Source organism: Equus przewalskii, chromosome 29 (assembly GCF_037783145.1).
Source record: "Equus przewalskii isolate Varuska chromosome 29, EquPr2, whole genome shotgun sequence".
Taxonomy (NCBI): Eukaryota; Metazoa; Chordata; class Mammalia; order Perissodactyla; family Equidae; genus Equus; species Equus przewalskii.
Window position 1 is genome coordinate 21,936,466 of NC_091859.1, and position 15,683 is coordinate 21,952,148.

Below are 15,683 nucleotides of genomic sequence, written 5' to 3' on the forward strand. Positions count from 1 at the left end.
AGATCTCTTTCCTGAGCTTTCAATCTGTAATATCTAGCTGCCTATTTGACTAGTTAACTCTTGCTCATTCTCTGTATTTGAGATTCTATGTTCCTTCTTTTGGGTAGCCTTATTGTACCGCTGTCCCATTCAAACCCATGTTCAGTGTCCTTCCTGTTTGTCCCCGCAGCACCCTGTATTAGACCACTGAGGTTTCTTGTTTCCCCCACTAAGGTGTGAGCTCTGTGAAGGCAAGGATTGTGTTTGCTTCCTTTCCATTGTTTCCCTGGTGCCTGACAGTGTGTGATAGTTAATATTTAGTAAATATATCTTTGCATGCATGACATTCAAATATCTCTCTTTGCTTTTCTAGTGTCAAATACTGGTGCAGATGGAATGCTTGATTTTCCAAAAACATCTCTTCTGGAACATATTATAAAAAGAAAAAATATAATTTCTATAGACGCTGCTGTGAAATTTGTAAAATTAGCTTTTACCTATGAGGAATGGAGTCTTTTTGAATCTTCAGCTGGGCAGGTTATTGATTTTCTCCAGGTAATACAAGCAAAACCAGTAATTTGTTTTTATTTTGTTAAGATGACATTGAACTGCCAATTAACTTGTGGGATACACTTCTCTTAGAGGCAGGATGACCCAGAGTCAAAGAAAGCAGAGAAGGATTTAATTCTTCTTGTTGCAATAGAGCCTCTAATCAATGTAAAGAGAAACAAAGGTTTGATCTTTCCTTTGGAAAACTGCAAAGAAGGACAGTCAGCTCAAGTTCATGTAAAAAAAAGTACTTTTCATGGTGAGTATTTATTTGCCTTTTTGAAAAATTAAGATATTTATATGATAAAATAGGCTCTTTATAGGTGAGTTAAGAGAAAGAATGTTCAAGGCAGACGGAGCAGCAAGTGCAAAGGCCCTGAGGCAAGAGTGTGCTTGATTGTTGAAGTAATGGCAAGAGGCATGTATGGCTGGAGTACGATGGTGGTGGTAGTGGAATTTGAGCATGTGGTAGGGGATGAGGTCAGGGAAATAGCTGGGCACCAGATCTTGCAGGCTCCTAGGCCTTAAGGATGCTGGATTTATTCTGAATGATGATTTGAGTAGAAGAATGAGGCTCTACTTGGCTCCTGCCTTGTTGGTGAGAGGCCAGCAGGGCAGTAAACCAAAAGCCTTCAGTTCACTTTGGTAAGGAAGGTTCGTTTGATGGTCTCCTCTCTCTTTCCAGCATGCATGTTTTTTCATTCTATGACTTTTTCATCTTAAAAGTTGTATATATAATCGAAAATCTGTAATCTTTATTTTTTGACCAATAAGAATATTTAATTCCATGTTTTTTTATGTTTTCTCATGCTCTTAAGGCATTGCATGGCTGTTCAACTACAGTAAAAAATTTGCACCAAGTAATGATACATTTTTTTCTAGTGGTTTCTGAATAGATATTTTTATTAATTTTATTTCAACTGCCATATTTTATGTGTGTTTTAATATTATAAGCTTCCTCTGTTCCATTTTGGACATAGTTGGTATTCAGAGTGCAGATTAATGATCATAATAATAGTCTATTTTAATTGAATTAGGGCCCACTTAGGCTGGTTTTCATATAGAAACAAAGTCTCTTATTGATATGATATTTACTCAGATATCATTTGTGTCCTTTTTGTAGAACTTTTGTGTTTCTGTGCCTTTTCTGTTTGAAATTTTGAAGTTGATTTTTTTGTTTGTTTCATTTTCCTCTACTTTGTCAATTGAGATACCTGGGTGATGACTTACGGATATTCAGAAGACATTTTCCATTTGGCAGCAATCTTGTATTCCTGTGTCTCTGACTCTTCCCAGGTGAAATGGCTATTTTGGATAATTTTTAATAGTATTGAAGGAGGCTATTATACCTAATTTAAAGCCAGATTTAAAATGTTGCAGGAATTGTACTTTGTCAAACTTCTATGTCATTTAATCAGTGGAATAAGAGGTGGAGTCATATCCTGATTTGTAATTTTGTCTCTTTTTGTTGTTGTTAGTATTTTGAGTGTCAAGTCTGTCCCTTTTGGGAGATTCCTAGGCTAGCTATATTTCTAATACTGAAGGTAATGAAGGTGTTAGTGGAGAGTAATATTCTTAATGAAATACTGCATTTCAGGCCATGAGTACGAAGCCTGGGTATCATTTGGAACTACTTTACACACAATGGCCAGTATTGAGAAATGACCTATTTTGGGGTATGGATGTTTAAGCAAAACTAGCACAGCACTGGTTTCAAAACTGAACTCCAGGGGTTCCCCAGGGCTTCTCTGAGTTTTCTTGGGAGTCCAGCTTTGGGCAACATCACTCTAACCTGTTTTTATTAGTCCTGTCTACAGTGTTGAGATACTGATGGAATTTCATTTGAAAATGCGGTTTTACCATTGTAAAAAATGTTTGAAAACCACAATTGCAATCACTGTATTAACTTTTGTTCAAGTAAGTGAAACACAGTCAGGGACTTGAGAAGTTCTCCTGTTAGATTTTCTCTATTTTTTCTGGGTTTATTAGATTATGTCATAACCTCTGATGGGTATTTAATTTTTGAAAGAAAGGTATTTGGTAGCAAATGTAATTATTATAGTAGGAGAGCTAAACCATAAAACAACAATCAAGGCTGAAAAAGGAAAGAAAATTTCGTCTATCTGTTCTTTTAGAAATCATGCATGTCTTAGTTCAGTTCAATTCTATTCAATAAACATTTGTTGATCTCTTTTGTGTTCCCAGGTGTGGTACTGAGGTACTACATATGCAAATTAAATCTTAGAGCTGCCCCAAAGGAACCCAGTTTGGTATATTTTAATTATAGACTCATTATCTTTCTACTTCACGTATAATGAGTAACTTCATTTTTCTTCTGAAAACAGCCAAGTAACTGATTTGAGAGGAGATGTGCTCATTCTGGGTCATCTGTTGATACCCATGTGACGTTCTGTTTAGTTTCTTCATGTCTCTCCTTGTCCATATTCTTTCCCAGCTCCCCATTCCCTCTCCCCTACTAGTTTATTTCTCTTCCTCCCATTCTTTATTATTTTAATGTAAGAATTTTAAAAAGAAAAAAGGATATAAAAATTTCAAATTTGGATGGAATTAATTGGTTTACATACTTGCCTAAAAATGTTTGGGACTTTTCTTTTTTGAGACTCAGAAGTTGCCTAGAGCATTCTTTCAGGGTGAGGACTCGAGAGCTAGACTGCCTGGGTTTGAATCCCGGCTTTGCTACTTTCTATTCATTTCATCTTGGGAAAAACCACTTAATCTTCTTGTGCTTCAGTTTGCTCATCTGTAAAGTGGGGATGATATTAATAGTACTCACCTCATAGGGTTGTTATGAGGATTAAATGAGTTGGTGGATATCTTCATCTGCTGGGGCTGCCATAGCAAAACACCATAGCCTGGGTGGCGTAAACAACAACGTTTATTTCTCACAGTTATGGAGGCTGGGAAATCCCAGATCGATGCACCAACAAATTTGGTGTCTGGTGAGAGCCCGCCTCTTGGTTCATAGAGAGCTGTCTTCTCACCGTGTCTTCACTTGGTGGAAAGAGAGAGAGAGACTCTGGGGGTCCCATTTATAAGCACACTAATCCCATATTGAAGGTTCCACTCTTGTGCCTAATTACCTCCTAAAGGCCCCACGTCCTATGCGATCACACTGGGAGTTAGGATTTCCACATAGGAATTTGAAGACCCAAACATTCAGTCCATTGCCGTATATGTAAAACTCTTAGAATGTTGCCTGGCACCCGTTAAATGTTACATATCTATATATCTTACTATTCTTACCAATTTGCTTTATCCCTTTTATTTTCAGAATGTTCAGCCAGATAAAGAAATCGTTGTGGACATGGTAATGTTCCTATGGCAGAAATGCAAAGTAGGACTTCAGCGGATCCATGTGTCCAGAAATGACTATGCAAAATTCATCCAGAAAATCAGCACTAATAAAGTATTCCTTTTTGTTTCCTTTCACATGTTTTTTGTTATTGCTAATTTAAGTTGTGATGCACAGTTCAAATCTGAGTTTTCTGTATTTACCCACCTGCATAAGTACCATTCTTTAGATGTAGTGGTACATGAGCCCCTTTAAAGTGTGTTCTCCGCACTTCTGCCTCGGTTGAGTTTTGGGGAGTGGGGAGGTGTTTTAGGTTTTTAAGGGAGGAATAAATATAGTGTGTCTAAGGTCACATGAGCTTGGATAAATTCATTAAGAAGGTTAATATTAGAAAATACAAATAGGTAAGGAGTTTCAGGGGTTTTTTTTTTTTTTTTTTTTGCAATAATATATTTAGACAATTTTAAAGAGCTGTTTATGGGAAGGAGAAACTTGAGCAGGTGAATATTATAACCTGGAAACTTAGGAGACAATATTTTAGCAATAACACAGTCTCCTGTGATTCCGAGGCCTCCTCAGATTAGCTGCATTAGGATGCATGGGCGTGATTTTTATCATGTACTCTGAGAAAGTAATGATGTGGGTGCATGAATATTATTTTCTCATCTTAGCTCCCAGAGTGTGATGGCTAATTTTATGTGCTAAGCTTTGGGGATAAAGGCATGAAAGACAGTTTTCAAGGCACTTCGCATAGAGATTGAAACACCTGCTGCCTCCTCACTGTTTTGGAGGACTTTGTAGTGATCACAGCAGCTGCTTTTAGAAGGGAGAATGAAAATTTTCAAGATACAGATAATCTTCACTGATATGTAAAAATAACAGGTGCTGAATTTTCCAATATGGCTGTAGATAGGTAGACTCTAAGCTTAAGTGAATCTTCTTTATGAATTTATGTAAATAGACTGATTGTTAAATACCGTCTTATTAGGATCACTGATCTTTATATTATTTATAATTAAGATGCGCTAATAAGGAGGGGTACCTGTATAACATTTTCATATGATTAGAAGATGGTGATTTTAAAGAAGTACTAAATTTTGAGAAATGTGACTATTTCTACAATGTAATGCACTTTAAATGATTTTACTGTATGTTTTCTCTTTTTAGTGGGTATATCTTCTGTGGCAGATAAATGAAGTAATTCACTGCTGTAAAATGGAAGGCTTTGACATTGTGGTGGTGGCTGAGGTCACATTACGATTAAGTGAAATATTGGAGTCTTTAGGAAACCCAAGAAAATTAAAAAAATCTCTAGGTAAAATATTGAGTGAAAAAGTATGAGGTTATAAAATATATATATATATATATACATACAGACATGAATATATAAATATAAATTGGGATACATAATAACTTCTGTTATTAGAAACTAGGCATTTCATTGTGCTTCACTGTTGATTTATAATCAGAAATAGAAATAGTATAGGTTTAACCAAGTGGATGTTAAAAAAAGGTTATATACTCTATGATTCAGTGCGAGACAAAACTATTTTTGTCTGCTTCTCAGTCATGTGTTCCCCTTTTCCATTCCTCTTGACCACCTGCTCCTCTCTCCTCCGCCCCAAGCTTCCTTTTTTTCCTTTCTCTCTTCCCTTTTATCCCCTTTTCTACTTCCTCCTCTTCCGTTTCCCGATAGAGTGTATGTTTCTCAAAGGAAGAGAGCATGTTTTGGTCACCGTTATATTATTGGCACCCACCACTCTGCCTGACACAGAGAGGGAGCTCAAATAAATGTTGAATGGATCAACGTCCTTCTACCTTTTGTCTCCTTTTTAATTCTCTGCTCTCGTCTGATTACCTCCTTTAAAAATTCTTTTTCTTTCTTTGTTTATTCTATTTCTCCTCTTCTTTTCTCCTTTCTTCTTGTCGTCTTCTTTTTGCCCTCATTTCCCACCCACTCCCCTACTCTCCCTGTCCCGACCCCTTTCTACCATCATTCTCTTCTCCTCCCAGAAGGTGTCTTCTCTCAAACGATGGCCTTATGCTCTGACCTGCTTGTCCATTCTCTGCCTGTGGTTGAACCCCGGAACTCTCTGTTTCATTAGTTAACCCACATGTAGAGAATGAGGTGGGGGTGTCCATGGTGGGTATCTACTTTCCTATTTCACCCCACTTACAGAGTATGTATGACATTTGGGGGACTTTGTAATACAGTAATGATTTTCCCGAAGGTTCACTAATCTGGCTCTACCTATCCTTGGTTGTTGAGTGTGGCTTTGCAAATGGAGTTTTATAGCCACTGTTCTCAAACTTTGATTGACAGCAGTATCACCTGGGAATTTGTTAAAAGTGCAAGACACAGGCCCTATCCTGTTTCATCTAGGCTGGACCTTTGTAGTCTTTATTAGCTTACCAAGGGATTTTGATAGGCATCAAAGTTTGAGAACCACTGCTTAGAGGTCCCTGGCTGTCCAACACATTCAATGGCCTGAAGTCATATTTTTTGAAATGTTCTGTCTTAAAATGCTTTTTCCTTTTTTTATACTTTTATTATGCAGAATTTCACTTATAAAGTAGAGAGATGAAATAAGTCGCCATGTATGCATCATCCAATACCAAAATTTTCAACATTTTTCCAATCTTATTTCATCTCTCCTGGCAACACTTGCTTTTTTCTGGAATATTTTAAAGCAAACGTTATGTTATCTCTACCAGCAAATACCTCATATATATGTTCCTATCTATCTATCTATCTATCTATCTATCTATCTATCCATCGATCTGTAATAGATGAAGATTTTTCTTTACAAAGCCACAATGCCATTTTTATTATACCTTACAAAATTAGTGAAAATTCCTATGTTTGTGATTGTATTAAAAATGTCTTAAGTTGGTTCGTTCCAGTCAGGATCCAAACAAGCCCACACATTTTATTTTCTTACATGTTTCTTAAATCTCTCTTTCTAATCTGTAATAGTTTTTTCTTTCTTCACCCTCTTTTCAAGCTATTTATTTTTTTGAAGAAATCTGGTCATCACCCTGTAGGATCTCCCACATTCTGGATTTGGCTATTTGCATCCTTGTGGTTGGTTAATTTGCTCCTCTACCTAGTAGTTAGATCTAGAGGCTTGCTTAGACTCAAGTGATATCTTGTCAAAAAGAATTCTTGCCAATATCTTATTTTTTTGGCAAGAATACTTCATAGGTGGTGCTGTTTATTCCCTATTGCATTGAATTAGGAAGCTTATAATGCCTGGTTGTCCCACTTTTTGTGATGTAAAGATTTATGGGCGAGTTCAGATGTTGTTAGCCTGACCTTTTCCCTAGTTTGGTTTCCTCAGAAGTAGATTCAGAGATGAGAATTTGAGTGAAGTAGTTTATCTGGGATATTATCCAGGGAAGCAGGGTGGTGGGGTGGAGATGTGAAACAGAGCAGTAAAGAAGCCAATACAAGATAGTCAGTTAATGAGAAGGCTACTGTTGTGGGTTCAGGGCTTATTCCCACGAGGCACCTCTAAGAGACTGTACCGAACATGCCTCAGAGAGCTGGGAAGTTGGGGTATTTATGCAACTTTATCTGTCATTGATTGAAGGCTGCTGGAATGGCGGGGCTGAGAAGCCAGAAGGGGCTTCTGACTTCTATCATTCCTTCTGCATTTATTATATTGAATTCTTAAATGAAGCGCTTACTTCATCAGCTATTTGGTTACTGTGATTATTTTGGATTGTGTGGTAGACATTATATTTGCTAAGTATTTTATGTAGATAATTTGAAGCTTTAGGTAATGGTATGTTCTTCCAGAGATTTACGCTTTCTTTTACTAGATCGATGAAGGCACTTCTACTCCAGGAGCCCATTATTCCAGTTTGAGAGATTAAGATCATTTGAAGCTGAGATGCTCTCTCTTTGACCTATTTTCAGTTTACCCTAACACTTAGGATGCAGCGCCTTCTGCTTCTCACACTTGGTGGGCGCTGGATGCCAATCTCTGTTGCTTTAGCCCTTCAAGGCTGTCAAAAGCACCATTCCTCTCAGCTTCCGTCTCCAGATTGACGGAAGTCCCCAGTGGGAAAAGTAGCTCTAATGCCATTCTATACTCCCTGGGCTCTCTTCTCAAGATACAGGTGATACTTCCTTCTCAAAATCCTGGTTCTCTATGAATATTTTCATTATCTTCTTAGCTTGCAGATGAAAAAGAAGTGTATTTTTCCAGCTTTTCCAGTTGTTTCTAGCCAGGAGAATTTTTCCAGATTACCTGTTACTGAAAGCAAAAGGCCCAATGATTGCTTTTTTAAAAAGCCTATTTCTTATTCAATTTTATTATTTTGTTAACTTGTTACTTTTGTGAGACTGTTTTATATTCTGTTTAATTATAAATGGGCTAAATACAATTTATTTTATTGATTTTTTGCCAGAATATTTTGTTTATAAAGAATTAATCAATATTGGAGCACAATCCATTTATAAATTTGAAAACATCTACATTAATGTAATGAAGGGTTGTGCCCATTTAGATATATAAATTCTTATGACTTTTCCAACAATGTTATTCTCACCATCCTATTGGCACATAAAAGACAAAGCACAAGTCATTCTTGTATATTAATTATGACAATGTACTTCAAGATGTTTATTAGGCTGTTTATTGAGTAATACATTGTTTAGTTTGGATTATTCACTAAATTTTAAGATTGGAAACTAGTGTTGCCATATAAATAATTATAATTTATATTTCTTTAATTCAAACCAGCCTTCTCTGATATTTGTCCAAATTCATAAAGCTTCTACACTGATATTTCCTAAATGCTTTTCAATTGACTTTAAAGAATATATAGAAAGACCAATCTCTTTACCATAATATTACCTTGTTGATAATCAAGATTTTTTATTTGGTTAGTTGTTTTGAAGATTTTTAAAAATTATCTTATATACAGACAAAATTATGTGGAAGAGACAATTTATAGTCAACTTCTAAGTGCTGAATCATTTCTAAAATCATGGCTAATTACAAAGATAACCAGTTCAGCATCATGTTTTTTATGATTATGATTCATTGCTCTGTTTCCATTTTTCTCTTTCCTCCTTTTCTTTCCTTGGATCCTTCCATCTTTTCCTTTGTTTCTTCCTATCTCCTCCTCCTCTTTCTACTTTTCCCCTTTTTTCCCTCCTTTCCCTTTCTTCCTTCCTTTCACTCTTTCTTTTTTCAGAGACACCTTTAAGAAAAGAGACTAGTGACACCCCTGAGACTCCTAAAGGGAGCCCGGAAATTCTTCCAATATTGAAGGTATTGCAAAATATTTTAGAAAATACTGTTAAAAACATGAATTTTAATTTTCAAATAATATTGAATTTCTAAGTGTGTAATGATTAATTATAGAAATAATTTTGAATATTTGAAACAAGAATTTGTGATTTCTACATACATTGAGAACTACAGGGACATTTTTCTAACTTTTGCTTTTACTCTAGGAAAGAAAATCTAGTCAGCTGTAAAAATAAGCTAGATAAAGTATCTTAAAAGGATTTATAGTTATGTTACTATTGATATTTTGAATGTGTTGTGATTCATAGACTCATAGAGCAGAGATGTCCTACTCAACATGTGCCGCTAATGGATTAAATGAGTTATTACCTGTTTAAAGGGTACTCAGAACAGTCCTTGGCACATGGAAAGGTCTCAGTGAGTGTTAGCTTAAGAGAAGAAAGAGGGTGAGGGAGTTAAGTGGCCATTCCTCTTCTTGATTATGTTTTTCTTACAATATTTGAATCATTTCTGTACATCGTGGACTGTGTTGTTCTATAGATCAAATAGGAGTTAAAGGAACTGTCTCATATGTGTAATAAACATTCATTTATTTATAGGCAAGAACTAGAAAACTGTTTTGCAAACTCTGCCCTATGTGATGCTAGTACTATGCTTCAGAGAAAGATAGTAAGGATAGAAAGGTCAAGTAACGTTGGGTGACTTTGGGTTAAATACAATAGGTTCCTTACTGGAAGACTTATCGGCGGCATTAATTTGCTTATGAGCACTGTGATTTTCCAAAAAGGAGGTGCAGAAAACTGTATGTTCCCTTATTTGAGCATAACACCCATTTTACCCACTATGATACCTTCTTAGGACACTAGTGTTCATTGGCTACAGTTGCAAAATACTTTTCTAGAGAGAAAACCAGTGATCTGTATTTTCATTTGACTGATTAATTCAAAACCCGTAATTTTAAATTATGAAAGTTGTGTTAACATTAGAGGACATTTCGAGGTATAAAAAATGAAGAAATCTGTAATTTCCCAGTATAGACCTAAACATTATTATTTTCTATATCATCTCCTAGTCTTTTTCACATTTTTTAATGCGGTAGCATTCTCATGTTTTTTTCTTAACATTATTTCATCAGAACTTCTCCTGTTGCTAAATGTTAATCCTCATGATTACTATATTTTCTCTGAAAAATTGATTGGAAATATGTGACATAAAATTATGAAGACTATTATAGCAAAGACCCATTTCTCCATTGCTAGCTTAAGAAAGAAAGCATTAGTAGTAGTATAGCTGGAACTCAACTCCCACTATCCCCTCCTGATGGCATCACCTAGGAATAACTACTGTTCTAAATATAGTGATTATAAATTCCAGGCCTTTTAGTGCTTTTATTACATATGTGTGTATTCTTAGGCAGTAGAGAGTATTGTTTTTGACTTTATATAAACAGTGTCATACTGTGTGTACTCTTCTTCTGTTCACTTTTTGTCTCACTATTGTGCTTGTGAGAGCCACTCAGATTGATTTGTGTAGTCATGGTGTTCATTTCCACTTCTACATCCAACTTGCTCAAGATTGCACAGTCAGTGGATTTGAGCTTAGGTGTGTTACTTTCAAAGTCCGGGCATTTAGCTACTACGCTATGTTGCCTCTTGATTTTATAAAAGTGTCTTCAGGATGTTTGTATAAAAGATATTTTTCTAATGCATAAAAAACGCAAGTCCTAAGAAACATGGTACCAGTCAAATGTCATGAATGTACTAGAGGACTGGGGTGGGGGAGCGTGTCATTCTGAATTTACTTTCTCAAATGAATGTTCAAGTTCTAATTATGGGTTTCAGGAAATGCAATTTTGAGTTCTTCGTGCTGTGTTGTGTCTTCTGAAGAGAGCTGGAGCTGAGAAATCTTAAATTGGGAACAGAGAATGTTTGAACTGCCTAAGAGATTGAGGAGGCATAATGCTGTCTGGCAATGGTTTTTCTGGGGATCACTTACAGTGCTTGCTAATCATGCAACTTCCTATTTCCCACTCTAGACATATTGAAGCATAATTTCAGGTGTGAGGTTCTTAAAAATTTATAATTCCAGGCGTGTGCCTCTTAAAACTTCCCCATGTAGATTCTTAAGGAGACTAGAGTTGAGAATTCCTGGCACGTGGTGGCCTAGCAGTTATTCTCTGAGGCTTCATAGGGAAGGAATAAGAATACTAGTAGAAGTTACAAAGTGCTAGATTTTGGCTCGAGATGGAAATTTCCTGGTGATTAAAACCACTAAATGAAATGGATTTCTTAGAAGATGGCAATTTTCTCGTAATGAAGAAACTGAAGACTATTTATGAACTGTTGCTGCTATTATTTAAATTAGAAAAATGCACCCTTTTCTTGAGATAATTCATTGCTATCTGCTGGGAAATTGTCAACGTAAATATACAAGTCTATGATGACAGCACTGTGAATAGCACCACCTAAAACTGTCCCGTACACCACCTGCCCAGCTGTATTGGGGCAGAGGGTAGAGGCAGTAGAGCTGATTCATTGGTATGGTCCAAAGGCACAGAAGTTGGTGTTAGAAGACCTAGAGTTGAGTTGTGACTCTGATATTGACTGTTTGTGTGATCTTGAATGAATTATTTCATTTGTTTGAATGTAAGTGTCCTCATCTGTAAGATTATAAGAATAATACCTATTTTACTGGTACTATTTAAATTACACAGTTTAAATGAGATATTGGTAACATTGTGGAAACCAGTACCCGGCACGTGGTAGCTACTGTTCTCTTTTGTTTCACGTAGAACACTGAATCTCAACCTAGGGTCTCAGACCCATCTGGAGGGGAGTGAAGTGGGAAGAAGGAGTGAGAATTTATTGCAAGGAAAGTCCAAAATCCATATGTTCCCTTAGTAGAGTCTCTAGGTGGGATAAATTATGTATCTTGCATATATCCATACAACTAACTATGTGCTATTGTGACTATATAAAAAACATGTAAAAGTTTTACTGAATACATAGCAGCTATTTTTTCAACTAATAAATTATAATAATTAATAAGATCTACTCATAGGACTGTAGCAATTAAAAAATTAGTCCTTGTAAAGCCTTTAGTCCAGTGCCTGGAACATATTTTAATTAAATGTTAGCTGTGATGATAGCAAAGATAGTAACAAAGATGATGGTGATAGAATGTGTGTGTATGTGGGGTCTTTGAAATTTTTTGATGTTAAAAATGTCCCTTTAGGGACTGCTGTTGCTGGCAAAACAGCAAAGTAGATGACGAAGCATGTAGAAATTGTAGACAGGATTGAAGAAATATCCTCAAGCATATTTCAGAGTTCACAAGAAGTAAGGTAAGGCCCAGGGGCCAAGATAGAAAGGGGAGCTGAAAGCCAGGATGGTAAGTTTATGAGCAGATGCTGCAGTGGGTTGATGGGCTCACTTACAAAGAAGCTTGGATTAACAGGCATCCAGGCACAAGAGATGAGGCTTGAGCACGTGAAAGATGAGTCCTTGGACTGAGACTCACACATAACGTTAGACTCTACAGAAAACTACGTTCTAAGAAGAGGTAGACTGGAAACATTCTGCCTGTCTCCATAGGGAGGTATCTTAAGTTGGGTACTGAGAAGTGGAGTTGATGGGAGAAAGTTTCTCTTTCTATTGATTTATAATCTGGGCCTGCCCTCACATGGGTCCATTTGACTTTACACTACTTGGGTTACTTGGGAAGCTCCCTGAGCCTGTGATTCTTGAGTGGAGATATATGTATCTCTATATATCTTGAGTGGATATATGTAATCAAATTGTGTATATTCCAGGAATGCAAGGATGATTTAACATTAGAAAAATCTATAATGCAATACACCACATTAGCAGATGAAAGGAAAGAAAAATATAACCACCTCACTAGATAAAGAGAAGCAACAGAAGCATTTGACAAAATCCAACAACCATCTTTTAAAAATAACTCTTAAGTTAGAAACAGAAGAGAACTTCTGTATCCCATAATGGATATTGTCTGAAGACCTGTGATGAATGTTATACCTATGGTAAAAGACTAAAAACTGTCCCTTTATGCTGATATAACAACGTAGGGATATCTGTCATTCTTTTGTCGTGTCCTAGAGGTCTTAGGCAGCTGGGTAAAAAAAGCAAGCAAGCAAAAAAAAAGACTGAAAAGGAAGTATCAACCTGTCTTTATTCACAGACAAGTACAATCATTGAATTTTTTTTTTAAAGATTGTCACCTGAGCTAACAACTGTTGCCAATCTTCTTTTTTTGTCTTCTGCTTTTTCTCCCCAAATCCCCCCAGTACATAGTTGCATATTTTAGTTGTGAGTCCTTCTAGTTGTGGTGTGTGGGATGCCGCCTCAGCATGACTTGATGAGCTGTGCCATGTCCGTGCCCAGGATCCAAACTGGTGAAACCCTGGGCCACCGAAGCGGAGCATTCAAACTTAACCACTCAGCCACGGGGCTGGCTGCTCATTGAACATTTTTAGTAATAGCAATCCAAGTGTCCATCAGCCGAAGAGTGGGTAAATAAATTGTGACATATTCCTCAGTGTAACACTGTTTCATTGTAACCCTGAGGATGAATGAACTAGAGTGGTCTTGAACTAGAATCAGCTTGGCATCATTGCCGTCTCCTTCTGTCGTCACCTTTGCATTACAGGGGCGAAACCTGGAACTCCATTTCCCAGCATCTCATTTCCGTATGGTTCTAGGTTAGTCTTCCAGTGAGGGGCATTTGCGTGAACTTGTAGTGCAAAAGGGAAGAGAGAATCCTTATTCTACAGTGGGAGGTGGAAGAAGTGAATTTACCAGCCCTGCTGAGCAAGCTCTTGCAATTCACTTGTTTCATCTAGTAGACACTTGAGGTTGTTGTCCACTGCCTCCTAGATTCTTAGATTCACAGAGGCTTCTGCATGCAGCAGAATAGTCACCAGCATTTTTCCTAATCTTTGCTCCCCCAGGCCTTCCAATGGGGTTGGACACCTCTGGTTCTGTGTGTTAAATCCCTTTCTGCTTGGAATCTCTAGTCATTCTGTGTTCCTGACCGAACCCAGACTGACACCTTGAGTTACATATACCAGCATGAAAAAGTTTCAGCAACACATGGTTGAGTGCAAAAAGCGAAGTGCAGAATTTTATGAGAACTAAAAAACATGCAAAGCAATATTGCATATTGTTAATGGATACATACACATGTACTGAAAGTTTAAAAACGCGAAGAATGGTAAAAGCCAATTCAGGGACAGTGGCTACCTCTATGGGCAGAGAAGAGGAATGTCATTGTGGACAGTTGTGCAGGGGATCTCAGTTACATGCATGTATGTGTTTGCTTTATTGCCTAAAAATTTTCTGCAGAAAATATGGAAAATTAGCAAGTTTGAACAAAGCTGATTGCTCTTTATATTATTCTCTATATTTGTCTCTCTGTGAGAATAATTACATTGAAAAGGTATTTAGTTTTGAAAATCATGACATGTAGACCATTAGATTTAATGGGCTCTAAGTCTAGATTTTCAGCTCTGAGACTCTGAAATTTTAAAAGTAAATTAGCTTTCAAAATAAAGTATGTGAAAATGACAAATTATGTGTTACATTTTTAAAATTTGTCTATACCTTTGGTACAATCAGAATTTTGAAAAAACAAAAGAAAATTGTATACATGTTTGCGAAAAGTTTAATTTGTATTTGGAAAAATGATGAAATGTATTTATTATTTCACCTTCATTAATATTACTCCACATTTAATCAAAGACAACTTAGTAAGAAATACAACATTGTTGATGTTGGATAGACTATTTAAACTTTTATTATTTGGTTTTGAATTGTTGTTAAAAGATGTTTGAAGATGTTGCATATGATTTTCCCTTAAATTTTCTTTTTCTTTTTTGTTTATAAAATTACTTTAGAAAAAACCTGTGGAACAGTTATTTCTGGCTTATGAACTTCTTGACAAAGCAATTGGTGGAATAAATTTGAATTGCATGTTAACTACTTTGCCAAATGGATCATGCGTGATTGACCACTGCTATGCTAAGGTAAGAATGGGAAAAGCTTACGTTAGATTGAAGTTTTACTAAACTAGGAAGAGGGCTGGCCTTGCACGTAGGAGAGTCAAGCACGATTTGTGGTGGTTCCCCTCTCACAGGCTGGAAACACACTCCCCTCTTCCCAGAAGAAATCAAGAAGAATGAGGAGTCTGAATTTGTCATTGAAGAGGCCACTGATTAATTAAAAAAGCAGACATTAGTGTGTAAGCCAGATTGCAAAGGGCTGAGAAGAATTTAATGGCTGACAGTAAAATGATAACTTGAGTGCTAATAGGCTACAGCTGTATTTAGTATGTTTTGATAACTGTATTTCCTTTTTATTTTTACTTCAACTCTACCAAAGTACGCCCACGATATAGATGGAGACATTTGCAAACCAGTCACACAGAATAGTTTCATAATGGATTTGCATCTTGAACTAATCCAAGCCCAGCACCGAATAGCCGTTGTGCTTCTTGACCAGTTGCAAGGTAGTAGTCATCAAAGCAAATGATTTGTTATGAATCAATTTTAACACAAGTTC

At 36.5% G+C, this 15,683-nt stretch overlaps 1 protein-coding gene across 12 annotated transcripts in view; it reads left to right on the forward strand.

Moving 5' to 3' along the window:
• The window catches only part of CFAP54 (cilia and flagella associated protein 54), a 301,390-nt gene that overhangs the window by 39,418 nt on the left and 246,289 nt on the right, over nucleotides 1-15,683 (forward strand). For 10 of the 12 annotated variants that reach the window (XR_011534742.1, XM_008516610.2, XM_070600221.1 and 7 more), the window contains 8 exons: nucleotides 353-534; nucleotides 622-787; nucleotides 1,739-1,824; nucleotides 3,821-3,955; nucleotides 5,009-5,156; nucleotides 9,050-9,126; nucleotides 15,020-15,148; nucleotides 15,504-15,630. Coding sequence is in view for 11 of the 12 variants with exons in the window: in XM_008516610.2 (XP_008514832.2) it covers nucleotides 353-534; nucleotides 622-787; nucleotides 1,739-1,824; nucleotides 3,821-3,955; nucleotides 5,009-5,156; nucleotides 9,050-9,126; nucleotides 15,020-15,148; nucleotides 15,504-15,630 (1,050 nt within the window). In the remaining variant the exon portion in view is untranslated. The remainder of the gene's footprint in view (nucleotides 1-352; nucleotides 535-621; nucleotides 788-1,738; nucleotides 1,825-3,820; nucleotides 3,956-5,008; nucleotides 5,157-9,049; nucleotides 9,127-15,019; nucleotides 15,149-15,503; nucleotides 15,631-15,683) is intronic. The other 2 variants (XM_070600226.1, XM_070600230.1) reach the window with 1 other exon arrangement.